The sequence below is a fragment of the Staurois parvus genome, unplaced genomic scaffold, assembly GCF_062004578.1.
Source record: "Staurois parvus isolate SC_StPar_1 unplaced genomic scaffold, SC_StPar_1.0 ptg000207l, whole genome shotgun sequence".
Lineage (NCBI taxonomy): Eukaryota > Metazoa > Chordata > Amphibia > Anura > Ranidae > Staurois > Staurois parvus.
The window spans coordinates 1794673-1810220 of record NW_028318003.1 but is presented as its reverse complement, the minus strand read 5'-3'; the positions used below and the strand labels follow the sequence as shown (position 1 = coordinate 1810220).

Below are 15548 nucleotides of genomic sequence, written 5' to 3'. Positions count from 1 at the left end.
ACAAGGCTTTTATTGAGTGATTTTGAGGGCACACAATGAGTATAGCAAGGTTCTGGCAAAACAAAAGTTAAGTCCATGCCACAGGGTGGGGCACACGACAAGGATCACTGAGTTCTGGTAGGCAACAAGGGGGATTAGTCCGTAGCACCATCTGTGCCCACAACAGGGAGGTGGGCAAGGATTAAGTCCAAGTTGGCACACAGCAGGGAGAAAGAACTCTGGCAGGCAAGGATTAAGTCCAGGTTGGCACACAGTGGGGAGGCAGAACTCTGGTGGGCAATGGATTGAGTCCAGGTTGGCACACAGCAGGGAGGCAGAACTCTGGCGGGCAATGAGTTAAGTCCAGGTTGGCACACAGCAGGGAGGCAGAACTCTGGTGGGCAATGGATTAGGTCCAGGTTGGCACACAGCAGGGAGGCAGACTCTGGCAGGCAATGGGTTAAAGTCCAGGTTGGCACACAGCAGGGAGGCAGAACTCTGGCAGGCTATGGATTAAGTCCGTGGGTCCTGGGATGGAGAGGGGGCTGTAGGGTCTGGCCGCAGCACAAGACCTCTCACAACACACTAGGTTGCAAGGAGCAAGCAGGGGGGAAGACTCACAGCAAGGAGGCAGAGCAGAAAGGAGAGAAGAGTTCCAGTGTCCAGAAAGCAGCACAATATAGAACCACAAGTCCCTGCAGTGCAAAAAGCAAAGCACAATTCAATGTATCTCCTAGCGATGCCTGCATCCATGAGCTGCTCTGTCCATCCTAACTCAAACTCTGCACATTCTGAGAGTTTTTCCCACCATAGGGACACTATATGGTCCTTTCAGTTTGACCAAGCCTCTAGCCCCTGGAGCCGACACGCCTGGCTTTTCACAGCCACAGGACACCATGCTGTCTATGCCTCCTGCTGAGATCAACCTCATCTCCCACCCCCTGCGGGGCACAGGAACTCCTAGATTTAATTAAGCTGACAAGCTGACTGCTTGACACACTGTTGAGTTCAACACAAAAATAAAATAATATTTCTGATCTCCGTCACATGTGGGTTCCTAGAAAATCTGAAATATGAGTATGGAACAGATTTTTAAAGTCTGCTTACAGCTGACACATGCAGATTTGGAAAGCCAATACATGATAAAATAGGTTTAGGGAGCAAATCCACCTGCAACGGTAGGATGCCAGTCATTGCAATTTCTTCAATCCTACATTTACTGAGTGAAGCCAGAGAGGGCTCTCTGTTTCAAAGAATTATATCATAGGGCTTCCTATTCCAGATGCAGTCCTGATGATTTTTAGCTCTCAGCTGGAAAAGTAAAATCTCACTGCCAAGAAAATTACTGGTTAAGGACCCTGAATGAGCCACATGATTCTTCAATTTTCACAGATCGAGTGTTTTATTTAATTTAGTACACAAAAGTATCTAAATGTATGGAGCACTTGGTGTGTCTTAACCTAATGCATATCAGGCAATCTATAGCTCTTGCTGTACAAGATCTAAAAGTGAAGGGTTCAGTACTGATGCAAAGGTTTTAATCTGTGGTATGTAATGGTAAAATGTATAGGAATTGAAGCACCTTTCCCTTTAGACACATGGCTCCTCATTCACCTCTTTTTTCCTTGGACAGAATTCCTGTGCCAAGAATTGGAAAATGGAAGGAGCATTGACATACACACATACACACGCTTGCATGTACTGTTTTTTCTTTTCAAGCAACAGTGTATCTGCTGTAAGGCCATACTGCTGCTTTATAAATAGACCCTACATCTTGTGGCTGGCATCCAATGCAATCATATGAGGGGCCTAATGATAAAGGTTTGAGAGGGTTAGATTTCTCTTTTTTGGCTATGCAATTTAAGCCTTACAAAAAAAATTGAAGTATGAATTAAATTATCTATTAGGTTTTTGCTGCTGTCTGAAACAAAAGTAATTTCCTTTCACTTACTGTCCCAGTGGCAAAAGTTTCATCAGGCATAAACTGGGGGAAAATTTTAAACATAGACATAGCAAAAAACTGAAAGTTCTAGAACTTTCCAATGTACTATTATGCTTTCTGTATGTTGGTTGGAGATTTATTCTCAAAATCTGTTTTGTTAAATCATTGCTATTGGGACATTTAGTAGGAGCAGCCTTTGATTGCAGTAAAAGCTCAGCCGGGGTTCAAATCCTTCCCCATTCTATTCAAAGCAAATAAAATGTTTTGTGGAATTGGGATGGTGGAGCACTTCACTCCGAACCCACTTTATTCAACCACTTTTGATTATAGTGCATTTTGAGTACTTTTAACATATTTTTAACATGCTTAATTAATAAAAAATTTGTGTTTTTTACTCTTTCATTATTGTCTGACACTTCTTGGGAAAGTCCTATAGGCATTATTTGTAAGTATTTTGTTACTGTTTGGGATGGAGGAACACTGTCCTGCACATGAAACCACAGAAAATATACATTGCACTCCAAACCCAATGGATGTTCTAATCAGATGAGGGGTTCCTGTATTGTGACAGCTCTGTAATGGCTGGGGGAGCCTAGGGAGCAGTGTTCCTGAGCTAATCAGCTTATGTTGAGTAAAAGGATGAGAGCACTAAGTCAATGGGGGTTGATTTACTAAAGGTAAATATACTGTACACTGCAAGTGCAGTGGCTTTAGATACGAGGGGAAGCTCTGAAATGAGGCGAAGCTTTGCTGATTTCTTTCATCCAATTTTGTGTAAGCAAAAAGGCTGTTTTTTTTTCTTTGTATGTTCCCCTCAGATCAAAGCAACTGCACTTTTAGTGCACTTAGAGTGCACCTGGAGTGCACAGTATATTTACCTTTTAGTAAATCAACCCCAATGTATCTATCCAGATACTATTTTATTTTTCATATTACTAAAGTCTTTCAATATTGGACAGTCAACTAATTTCAGGTATTGTACAAAAAACCCACCGCCCTCATCAAGGCTTGGGTTTATTGTGCAGGAGGAGTCCAGATGGATAGTTTTAATCCTAAGATTTTAGCTCTTACTAAATGTAGTTCAATGCTTGCTCAGGTCTGCAGTCTGGCAGCCCTTGCTTCTGATGTGTATAGTTAAATAATAGTAAATATTAGTTTAGTAATAATATAAATATATATATATATATATATATATATAAATCTTTAAATTATCTATTTTTTTTACTGTTTTCTTTGCAGCTTCAGCTATACAGTGTCCAGAATTCAGCCATTACTCAGTGTGTACAAGCAGCTGTCCAGGCACTTGTTCTGACCTCACAGCTCCTCAGTACTGCAGCACTCCATGCATGGAGGGATGTGAGTGTGATAATGGGTATGTGTTGAGCGCAGACTCATGTGTTCTTATAAGCAAATGTGGCTGTGAGATGGCTGGGAAATATTATGTGGTTGGTGATTCCTTCTGGACCTCTGCAGACTGCACTATACAGTGCTGGTGTGAAGATGGAGGGGATATCGTTTGCTTCAACACCAGCTGCCGAGATGGTGAGATCTGCTCTGTGGAAAATGGATATCAAGGCTGCTACCCCAGAAGGGAAAGTATATGTCTTGTAAGCCAAAACCAGGTGATACACACATTTGACTCCATCGGCTTTCCTTATCCGCTAGAATATTCTTACACTCTGTTAAAGACTTGCTCAGAAAAGACAGAGTTTATTGAGATTGACATCAGCAAGAAGAAACCAGACTCAGGACCCAACTGGCTCAGACCACTAAGAATTCAGGTGGCTAAGCAAGAGATAAGAATTGGTGGAGGCAGCACCTCAGAGATTAAGGTAGGTAACCATAAATAATATAATTATATTTTATTTAATGTTAAATCTCATCTCCAGGGAAAAAACATTTCTTAAACTGAACTAAAGTCCACTGCAGATCTGCAGGACTTTTGCCATAATGCACAAGTACGTATGGCATATTTACACATTACAGTATGTCTTCAAAAAAGCACAGCGTACATTCAGAAGAAATATTATTGGATGGCAGAAGAGGAGCTTTTATTGTACCTGCCAGCAATTTTTCTTAAAAGGATTTTAAGTCTGCTCCCAGGATGTCATGTTCATTTTTACGTTTAATATTATGGCTTTCATTTGCAGTTGCATTTATTGTGTCTTCTGGCTGGCACAGAGTGGGATTGCAGGCACTTCCTGTTGAGAAGACCAGTAATCTTTTTCTGCTTTCTATGTACTGAATGACCATTCATCTCAAAACCCACTTTTAGTTTTAGTTTAGGCAGCACTGACATCATAATGGCAGCCTGCATGGGTTAGTGATGATCAATACCTCTTTCAACCTATTGATGCCTGATTTATATATAAGCAGCACCTCTCTATATCCCGCTTTGCCCATCCCAGCCATTGTGTGATGAGGAACACTTCTCCTCCAAAAATACTGCCCACCTCTCATCCTGGCTTCATCTCAATGCCTCAGGAAACCACCAAATACTGTGCTAACCCTCCAAAAAAGCTGACACACTCTATGGGGGGGATTTAATAAAACTGGCAGATTCAGAATCTGGTGCAGCTGTGCATGGTATCCAATCAGCTTCTAACTTTAGCTTGTTCAATTAAGGTTTGGCAATAAACCTCAGAAGCTGATGGGGTTCTCTGCACAGATGCACCAGATTTTGGACTCTCCAGCTTTAGAAAATAATCCCCTATGTGTTTGGAGACTAAGGGAAGTTGGAAGATGTAGCTTTGAAGGATGTCCTAAAGCACAAGACAAACAACACATTGCCGAATGCTCCTCCTGCCAGCCTGAAGGAACTAAGCTTTTGTCCAGTGACTAATGAAGTTATTGGCCTTGAAACAAAGTTCAGAGTTATGAAGACAGGCTGGATAAAAATATTTATTGACTAATTATGTGGAGGATAGACTCCCATGGGATTGGGGGGGGGGGGGGGAATAAACTGGAGGTGAGCGTTAACCCAGACCAATAACAGAATAAGACTAAGAAGCAAATCTTGTACTTAAAGCATTTGGTCTCCATTTTGTGGAAAATCTGTGGTTGTCTCGATGGCAAGACTGACACTCATCATTAAAACAAACATGTGGTCATTACTGATATATACAGATCAGTTATTCTTATCAGATAGATATTCTTCAGTTCCAATATTTCCAAAGAGGCCAACATGTTTCACATATGTGCTACCTTAGGACCTTAATTTAGAATTTGACAGAGAATGACCTATCTATAAAACATACATTACAGTGTATTTCACCAAGTGACTTTTTGTTTTTGTTTAAAATTTTGATGCAAATATAGAAGTACACTGTAATGTATGCCTTATAGATAGGTCATACTCCGTCAAATTCTAAATGAAGGTCCTGAGGAAGCACATATGCAAAATGGATATGTGACCTCTTTGAAAATATTGGAACTGAAGAATATCTATCTGATAAGAATAAATTATCTGTCTATATGAGTAATGACCACATATTGGTTTTGTTGATGAGTATCAGTCTTGATACATGTCCTTTTAAAAATAAAATGGTAGTAATAAAAAAATTGGTGTGCTCACCTGCACCAGTAAAGTCCATCAATATATACAGTATGGGAAAATAGCAGTACAGAAGGGATATTGCTGAGCTGAAAATCTTTGTAGACCAAAATCAAATGTTCCTACTAAATCTGAATTTGTGCAGCCCACAGAAGCTCCTAGTAGTAGTCCATAAATACTTTCAACCATACAAATTCTTTTGGCAAATTCCAAAGTTGTCAAATTGCCAGCCTTGGCCTGAACAGAACAAACTATAATAATATACAAAGGTCCTCTAGGTTTAGCAAATATAAATTTCCTGTATATAACTGTAATTTCGAAAGTTCTTTTCAACACATTGGATATTATTATCTTAGTTATAAGCCAAGTACATCTGTAGAGGTTACAATAGGTGTCTTACACCATAAAGTACAAGCCTTGTCAATTTTAATGTGAATGAGGATCTTCATATTCCAAAGTATAATGCAACCATTGACTGCTGTGGATTCTCGCAGAGACCTACCAAATAGCATTATTAATGTCTAAATAAAACTCACTGTTCTTGGAGGAGTGACATAAATACTTTCCAAATTGAAGAAAATACTCAAATTGTGAGAAATGCGATCAGAGGTTTTAAACCCAAAATATCCAGACCAATTATAGCATCTCCATTATGCATTGGTTAGCTTGACAAAATAAAATATGAAGGGTTCATTTTCATTACCACATACATTTTTTGGTGGCAATACATCTCTGCTAGAATCACCTGCTTTAGGCCCCATTTACAGTTGTCAATGGGGTTCCTTGTGATTAGCTGCAGGAGACCAAGTGAAATTCCCTGCAATTAGTTGTGGGTAGGAAGCCCCATCAAAACCATTTGGAGTCTGACAGCTCCCACAGCTATTCGTGGCTGTTCGCATGTATTTGTTCATGCTGCAATTATCTGCAGATGGTTGTCCCTGACCGCAGACTGCATGAGTGATTAATTGTGATTGGCCTCAAATAGCTGCAGGAGCTGTCAGCCTCCCATTAGTTTCAGGGAACCCCAGCTAGGTCTCCTGCACCTAATTGCAAATGGTCCCATTCACAAGTCTGAATGGGGCTTTAGCCTAGGTCCAAACCACTGCAGGTGAGGGAGTTTATGTAAATTGCATGTGTTCCCAAACCTGCAGGCAAAACTTGCTGCTCTTTAGTAAACATATGGGGATGCCATTAATTCTTAATGGAACCCCCATGCATCTGAAAATGGGGCACATTTTCTGGTGTGGTAAACTGCTTGGTTCCACAGGACTATGCAATTCCCTGTGGGTCCATTTTAAAAAATGGGATAGGGCATTATTTTCCTGCATTTCTCTTAGGTACATCAGCCCATTTCTGTGCAAATGCACCCACACAGAGCTGCACTAGTGTGAAACTAGCCTTAAAAAAGTATTCGTACCCCTTGAAACTTTCCACATTTTGTCATGTTGCAGCCAAAAATGTAAATGTATTTTATTGGGTTTTTATGTGATAGACCAAAACAAAGTGGCACATATAATGAAGTGGAAGGAAAATTATAAATGTTTTTCAAAATTGTTTACAAATAAATATCTGAAAATTGTTGTGTGCATTTGTATTCAGCCCCCTTTACTCTGATACCCCTAACTAAAATCTAGTGGAACCAATTGCCTTCAGAAGTCACCTAATTAGTAAATAGAGTAATTTATTCTCAATATAAATACAGCTGTTCTGTGAAGCCCTCTGTGAGGTTTGTTAGAGAACATTAGTGAACAAACAGCATCATGAAAGCCAAGGAACACACCAGACAGGTCAGGGATAAAGTTGTGGAGCAATTTAAAGCAGGGTTAGGTTATAAACAAATATCCCAAGCTTTGAACATGTCATGGAGCACTGTTCAATCTATCATCCAAAAATGGAAAGAGTATGGCACAAGTACAAACCTACCAAGACATGGCTGCCCACCTAAACTGACAGACCGGGCAAGGAGAACATTATTCAGAGAAGCAGCCAAGAGACCCATGGTAACTCTGGAGGAGCTGCAGAGATCAACAGCTCAGGTGGGAGAATCTGTCCTCAAGACAACTATTAGTAGAGAACTCCACAAATTTGGCCTTTATGGAATAGTGGCAAGAACAAAGCCCTTGTTGAAAGAAAGACGTAAGAAATCACCTTTGCAATTTGTGAGAAGCCATGTGGGGAACACAGCAAACATGTGGAAGAAGGTGCTCTGGTCTAATGAGACCAATATTTTATTTTTTGGTTTAAAAGCAAAAGGCTATGTGTGGTGGAAAACTAACACTTCACATCACCCTGAACACACCATCCCCACCGATAAACATGGGTGTGGCAGCATCATGTTGAGGGGATGCTTTTCTTCAGCAGGGACAGGGAAGCTGGGTAGAGTTGATGGGACGATGGATGGAGCCAAATACAAGGCAATCTTAGAAGAAAACCTGTTAAAGTCTGCAAAAGAGGACAACGACCCTAAACATACAGCCAGAACTACAATGGAATGGTTTAGATCAAAGCATATTCATGTGTTAGAATGGCCCAGTCATAGTCCAGACCTAAATCCAATTAAGAATCTGTGCAAGACTTGAAAATTGCTGTTCACAGACACTCTCCATCCAATCTGACAGAGCTTGAGCTATTTTGCAAAGAATAATAGGCAAAAATGTCCCTCTCTAGATGTGCAAAGCTGGTAGAGACATCCCCAAAAGACTTGCATCTGTAATTGCAGTGAAAGATGGTTGAACAAAGTATTGACTCAGGGGGACTGAATACAAATGCTCTTTTCGGATATTTATTTGTAAACAATTTTGAAAACCATTTATCATTTTCCTTCCACATAATTATGTGCCACTTTGTGTTGGTCTATCACATAAAATCCCAATAAAATACATTTACCTTTTTGGTTGTAACATGACAAAATGTGGAAAAAATTTTAAGGGGTATGAATCCTTTTTCAAGGCACTGTAGCTTAAAGCAGTGTAAACACGTTACAAAATTGTATATGAAATTTAGTGATGCACTGAACACACCCTGTACAGTTCAAGATCGAACATTCAAACTCAGCGGTAGGGGACAATTCACTAATTCACAATTCACTTACAGAGGGGACAATTCACTAAGTGGTATGTTAGTGCATCTGAGTATGCAGCATGATACCACACAGCTACTAAAAATATTCTGTAATGTTTCAGCTGTCAGCAGGGTTCCCTGCTGACAGCTGAATTTAAAAAAGAATTGCCGACATTGCCCAGCAATTAAAAAAAAAAAACAAAACAAAACACATTGGCACCCCCCATTTATAGATTTTGAGGGGAACCCCCATGCCAAAATTAAAAAAAAAAATGGTGTGGGGGTCCCGCCAAAACCAATACTGGACCCATGCAGCCCTGCAGGTCAGGAAAGGGTGGGGGGATGAATGAGTGCCTCCCCCCTCCTGAACCATACCGGGCTACATGCCCTCAACATGAGGACAAGGTGCTTTGTGGGTGCCTATTAATAGGGGGTTTATCAGAATCTGAAAGCCCCCTTTAACAAGGGGACCCCAAGATTCTGCCATCTCTCATGTGAATGAGTATGGGGTATATGGTACCGCTACTCATTCAACAACAAGAAAAGTGTAGTGTAAAAAATGACAGAAGACAGCCTTTGACCTTTATTAAAAACAAAAAAATGTCCCACAAAGTAGATCCAACATCAATCACAATGCCCGCCACCACTGCCGACCCTAAAAAAACAAACAAACAAAAACAAACAAAAAAAATGCTCTGCTCTCGATGCTGGCTCCTGCCATCTGACAGCTGCACTGGGATGACAGTTCTTCAATACAGTGATGACGTCACAAGGGAACGGGGTCACCCCTGCCCCCTTGTGACAACTTCATGTACTGTGATTGTGGCCCTGTGGTCAGGTGCATTGCTTTGACCAATCACAATGCACTGTCAGGGTGCAGTGCATTGTGGGGCGTGGTGGGCAAATAGCCCTCCGAATGCCCTTACTGTTTGCTTTTTTGGCAAACACACAAATGGCCGATGTCGAACGTCTAGCCCATTACAAATGAGATTAATGTACGTCTTTTGTTAATAGGAAAGAAATGTGTTGCCAAAGAATCACAGGCCTATTGTGCCTAATGGTGAATCTGACTGAGTTTATAGTCACATTTAAAAGAATGAGTAGTATAAGATGAAATCTTGTGAGCTGCTATGGTACCCAATTAACTATTTGTGCCAATCTAAGTGAAAATTAGTAGATCGCTTGCACAGTACACACATCCATACAAATGTGTCAACACTTAACAAATGCAAAAATTAGTGCCGCGCTCCACTGAAAAAGCAAATGTGTATATGCAAAGCTTCCAAAATCATATAACTCTTCCAAAGTTTAACATAATGTCCATGTCACATCCTTGATAGTTTGCTCTTTTAAGTGGAGCGCGGCACTAATTTTCACATTTAAAAGAATGTTTATCTTTTAGGTTAATGGATTTCAGATTGAACTTCCCTTTTATCTGCCTTCCGGTGAGCTGGAAATGTACCGTAACAGAAATGGAACAGTGATTGAATCTGAAGGACTTGTTAAAATACAGTATTCAGACCAAGGTCTGCTTCACATCACTCTTTCTACCTTGTACTACAATTGTACAGGAGGGTTATGTGGGTACTTCAATGGAAACAGTGAAGACGAGTTTTGCTTCCCAAATGGAAAGTGTACAGATAACATTGCCATATTCTTAGAGAGTTGGACAACTTTTGACGAGATCTGCAATGGAGAATGTGGGGATTTACTGAAAGCCTGCAACAATGATTCTGAACTACTGAAGTATTATAAAAGTCGCTCCAAATGTGGAATTATTAATGATCCAAGCAACAGCTCTTTTCTGGACTGTCATGCTGTTGTTAATGTATCTGCATATTACAGAACTTGTCTGTTTCGCCTGTGCCAGAGTGGAGGTAACCAGACAGAGCTATGTGACTCTGTTAGTCGTTATGCCATGGCGTGCCAAAATGCTGCTGTAGATGTTGGCCAGTGGAGGAGTAGAAACTTCTGCCGTAAGTTTATGCATTTTAATTCTTACTTAAAAATGCAGAGTTTACCATGATAATTTAGTAATGTATACTTACACTTATTTGTGTGTGCCAGGCATGTTGAAGCTAAAGCATGAAATTGTATAGTTACATTGGTCCAGCTTGGACCATACCTGAGCGAATCTCAAGGAAGATGCAAATCACTTTAATAATCACCACTACTGCATTGATAGTCGAGGTCCCGGGTCCAGTGTTGAGCTTCTTCCCTTTTGCCAAGTAACCGCAGGGGGTCACTCTCTCCGCACTGCTGCCATTTACAGAACACCATGTATTTTTTCAATGAATAAAAGCAATCTCTGATTGAAATAGGAGGCATGGTGGTATAAGGAATCTGCGGTAGAGATGACCAGATCTGTGTAGCTACACAAGGAAACTGGGACTAGACCATATGCATATTTGAAGTGAGATTTATTTACAGTGAAAGACAACCACACAAACAGCAAACAGCAAACATAAAAATGCATAAACAAAACCCCAGAGACAAAATACCTGGATAATAAACCTAACAAACAGAAAATCTACTAACTATAGCTAGTTAAAGTGATACTAAAGTCTTTTTTTTTTTATACCAAACATGTCATACTTACCTGCTGTGTGCAGTGGTTTTGTACAGAGCATCCCAGTTCCTCCTCTTCTAGGATCCCCTGCTGGCGCTCCTGGCCCCTCCCTCCTTTCAGGTGCCCCCAGAGCAAGCAGCTTCCTATGGGGGCACCCAAGCAGGTGAACTCCTGAGCCACAGCTCTGCATGTCCATTCACACACAGAGCCGGGGGGCCAAGTCCCTCCCTCTCCTAATTGGCTTATGGGCTGTGATTTACAGTAGTGGGAGCCAATGGCAATCAGGAATGAGAGTCTCCAGAGAACTGAGGCTCTCATGCACATCACTGGATTGGGATGGGGCTCAGGTAAATGTTTGGGGTGGCTGCTACACACAGAAAGTGTTTTACCTTCATGCATAGAATGCACATAGGTAAAAAACCTGATGCCTTTAGAATCACTTTGACTCTAGCTAATTATATACAATATATACAAATAAGATACACGCAGAACAGGGGAAAACTCGAGGAGCAGATGAAAAGGGGGAACAAAAGTGGGAAAAGGAACCAGAGACAGCAGGGAACAAGGCAACAGGGTACTGGGTGCAAAGCAGTAATAAGATCAGAGTGACTGGCAACAAGGTCTGGCAGCAGAAAAATCCGGCTAACAGACAAGGTAAAGCAAAACTAGCATAGGAGAGACTTAAAGGGTAACTCCATTTTTGTGGTAAAAAATAGCAAAAATGTATACATATATATATATATATATATATACTTGGATGCATTCTCTACACAGATGGTGTATAGATTGCCCCCCGGAAATGTCATTTCCTGCTTGTGTGATTGGCTCAATGATTTACCCAGAAGTCTGTACTAAGATACAAGTCAAATTTTTGGCATCCCCTGCAGCAAAAATTTATTTTTTGATGTGATACTCCCAAAGGGAAATCACATCTAAAGATGCAGACCTTGCCAATTTCCTAATTAAAGCCTGAAGATGCAGCAGCTGAATGATAATTATAAAACCACTCCCATAGAGATTCTCTCTCCACATGGACACAAACAAACAGCTATTTCTTCAGAATAACAAAATGTAGGAATCTGTAACAAAGTGTGTTAAAATCCCTGCAATGTACATAGATTTTTTTTTCTCAATAAAATTGGAGTTACTCTTTAAGTACCCTCTTAGCAGCTAGGGCCAGGTGGAGCTGATTACTAGAAACTGCTGGCTGCTCCACCCAGAGAACCACAGTGCCACCATCAGGTGAACCAGGTCCTGACAGACGGGGTGTTAACATCACAACCTCCACCTCCTCCAGTCACTGAAAAAAATACAAGGCATTCTAAGAATGGTGGCATTGTCGATGTTTTCAGTCCTCGCTAGTTCTTTTTCAAGCCAGTAAAGTACAAAGACAAAACACCAACATATGTTTAACTTATTCCCGCTGGATATTTCCTCAATACTTTCTATTTTCTGTTGTAAAACATATCCAATACAAAATAAAAAAAATCAAATTTTCTCTTAAATTTAGGTCAAATGTATTCTTCTACTTGTCTTTGGTAAAAAAAAACAAAAATCCCAATAAGCGTATATTAATCGGTTTGTGGGAAAGTTATAGCGGCTACAAACTATGGTATATATATATTTGAGAATTATTGGTCTGACGGCCTATCTCATTTCTTGCACAGTTGCAGGCCAAAAAGTTGTTAAAATGTGTTGATGTTTTGCATTTGTACTTCCTTGGCTTTAAAAAGCTAGTGAGGACTGGAAACATTGGCTTTTTTTCTGATATTTATGCTGTTTTGCTGATTTTGTTAACACAATAAAAAAAGTTATTTTCAAAGTACTTTTTTAAAGTTTTTGGTGCAGGACATTTTTTGCTGCAATATATTTTGGTGAACTTTGTGCATTACATGACAGTGTATTAGTGACTACAGAAAATTCACTTTATTGAGACTGGTGTATTAACAGAATTCTTTTGACAGCATAGATTTGGATATAAGATAAAACGAGGTTCATTTTAAGATCTGACGTGGACCAAAGCCAGTTCTAGCTAAAGCATTAGTTCTCAGATTCCAAACACCAAGGTCTAAAGGTCTCATAACACGTAACATGAAATGATGTCAGAATACGATCTGATAGATCATGGCATTTTCAGCAAACTAACCCCTCTAGCAGACTTGTATTTTATTTTTTTTATTAACAGCAGTATAAAAATTATTGAGGCCTGCAGTTTGTTATGCACTATTAGAGGTGTATTATACCTTTTTGTTTTTATATAAGGAAGGGTGGTATTACTTGTCAGCTTTAATGCGAATGAGGACCCCCATGTTCCAGTATGTTATACAGCCATCAACCATTAGGGATTTTGGCAGAGACAATGGAATGGATCTACTAAAGGCAAATAAACTGTTCACTTTGCAAGGGAACTTGCAAAGTGCTTAATAAATGAGGTGAAGCTTTGCTGACTTCAGTCATCCAATTATGTTCAAGCAATCATGCTGTTTTTTTTTTTGCTTCTTTTGGGTATTCGTTGCAATGCAAAATTCCACTTTATTCACTAGTCTCTGGGAAAAATTCCCATGCAAAGTGCACAGCCTATTTGCTTATAATAGTTACATAGTTAGTCTGGCTGAAAAAATACAAAAAATTATACTATTAAAGCAGTATTAATCCACAGCTAAAAATGTAATGTATTGCAGCTTACCAATCATTAGATGTGGTGGCTGTATTTTTTTAGGCTTTTTTCCCTATGTTTTCACCTGAAGATCTGGCAAGTAACACACCTCCTGTATTAGTGTGGCCCCACTCTGATTGAAAGAGCACAGGGGGCACAGCAGACAGCAGCATTGCTAAAGTAAAGCAGCTCATAGATGATTCCATTGTTTTTTAGTTCAACCAGCAGGTTGAATGAAAAAAATTGACCCAATTCCCCCATCCACACATTCAAGGCTAATGGGGAAATCACTCCCACTGAGCTATTCTGAAGGAGGGGACACTTCCCTGCAGTCAGAATAAAATGATCAGCGCTGCTGGCTATACCAGACTGCACTGATTGAGTGGCATTCGTCAAACAGGCTAGTAGTACAGAAGTCGAACAGTAGATCGACTTCTGTACAACCACTTTTCCCATACATAGATTGGAATTCAGAAAGCATGTATCACCGGCCTGCTAAAAGCATGTATTGCCGGTGCACTAGCAGATTTAGATATACTAACATATCGAAGCCAAACCCCAGCTAAAACTGCACTTACATAATCAGTTACAGCTGTAGCTGTTTTCCTTTTGGGATAAAAAATTTACATGAATAAATAAAAATTGATCATTGTAAGCACCCCTGTTCGAGGTAAATGGTTTGTCTCAACATTCTTAACTGATATATCTGTAGGACAGCTTGTTCTGTTGAAAAACAACAGACTTACTGGCCAGATCACCAGGTAAAAAAAAAGAAAGCCTAAAATTATACCAATGCAGCCATTACATCTATGAACTGGTAATCTGCAATATAATAAATGTTTGCTTTTGAGGTTCAATGCCATGTTAAGTTTAAAGGCACTGAGAGTCTAAGGCCCCTAGCACATGCGGCCATCTAGGACGTTTTAGTGCACTCAGGAGAGACAGGTGCAGCATCTAGCCCCACTGTAGCCAGCCTGTCAATCTCTATGACTTCATCCTTTAGCCTTCACCCCCCCCCCCCCCCCCACAAAAAAAAAATCTGTTGCTGTAACTGCTTGTGTAACTGCAGTGTGAGCTGGAATTGGCTTCAGTTTGTTCGTGTATCTGAATCTGCTAGGCCATCTAACACTTCCCTCCAACCAGACTGACAATGCAGTTGTCCAAAGGAGCTCCTTCATCCAGAGTGGGGGCACTCTTATACAGGGAATGTCTTACTGGTCAGATCTCCAGAGGGATAAAGAGCCAAAAAAAAGAAAACTAATGTAGCCACCACATCTAAGGATTGTTAAATTTTTGGCTTTGGGTTTATTATCGCTTTAATATTCATGCAATGGTGTGTTTATTTATGAACTGTGATTCTACAGAGTCTATGTACAAAGAGGTTGTCAACATATTCAGTCCAAAACTGGCAATTTCCTGAAATCTTTGAATTTTGCGTAGAGTTTGGAATTTTGCATGTGTGTCACAGACACGTTTTACATCAATAGAAACAGGGCTTACTTGTTAGAAAATAGGTACAGGTAATCCCCCTTTCCAAGTCGCTCCTTGTCTCTGCACCCTACCCACCTCCAAGCTCCGTTTCTCGGTTCCATCCCCTAGTCACCTCCATGTACCATCCCTTTTAGAGAAAACAGAACCTTGATGGCTGCTAACTAATTTGTATGGAATTTGTTATTGATAAGAAGCAAAGCCATAACATAGATCCTCTGCAGCCAGCAAAAACAGCCTTCCTCAGAAACAGTGGACCCCCAGCAACAATAGACCCCCCTAGTGATAATAGCTCCCCCAG

General features: G+C 40.3%; 1 protein-coding gene across 1 annotated transcript in view; it reads left to right on the top strand.

Moving 5' to 3' along the window:
* The window catches only part of TECTA (tectorin alpha), a 193102-nt gene that overhangs the window by 97156 nt on the left and 80398 nt on the right, over positions 1 to 15548 (top strand). Inside the window, exons 8-9 of the mRNA XM_089678642.1 lie at positions 3161 to 3753; positions 9937 to 10510. Of these exons, the coding sequence (XP_089534768.1) occupies positions 3161 to 3753; positions 9937 to 10510 (1167 nt within the window). The remainder of the gene's footprint in view (positions 1 to 3160; positions 3754 to 9936; positions 10511 to 15548) is intronic.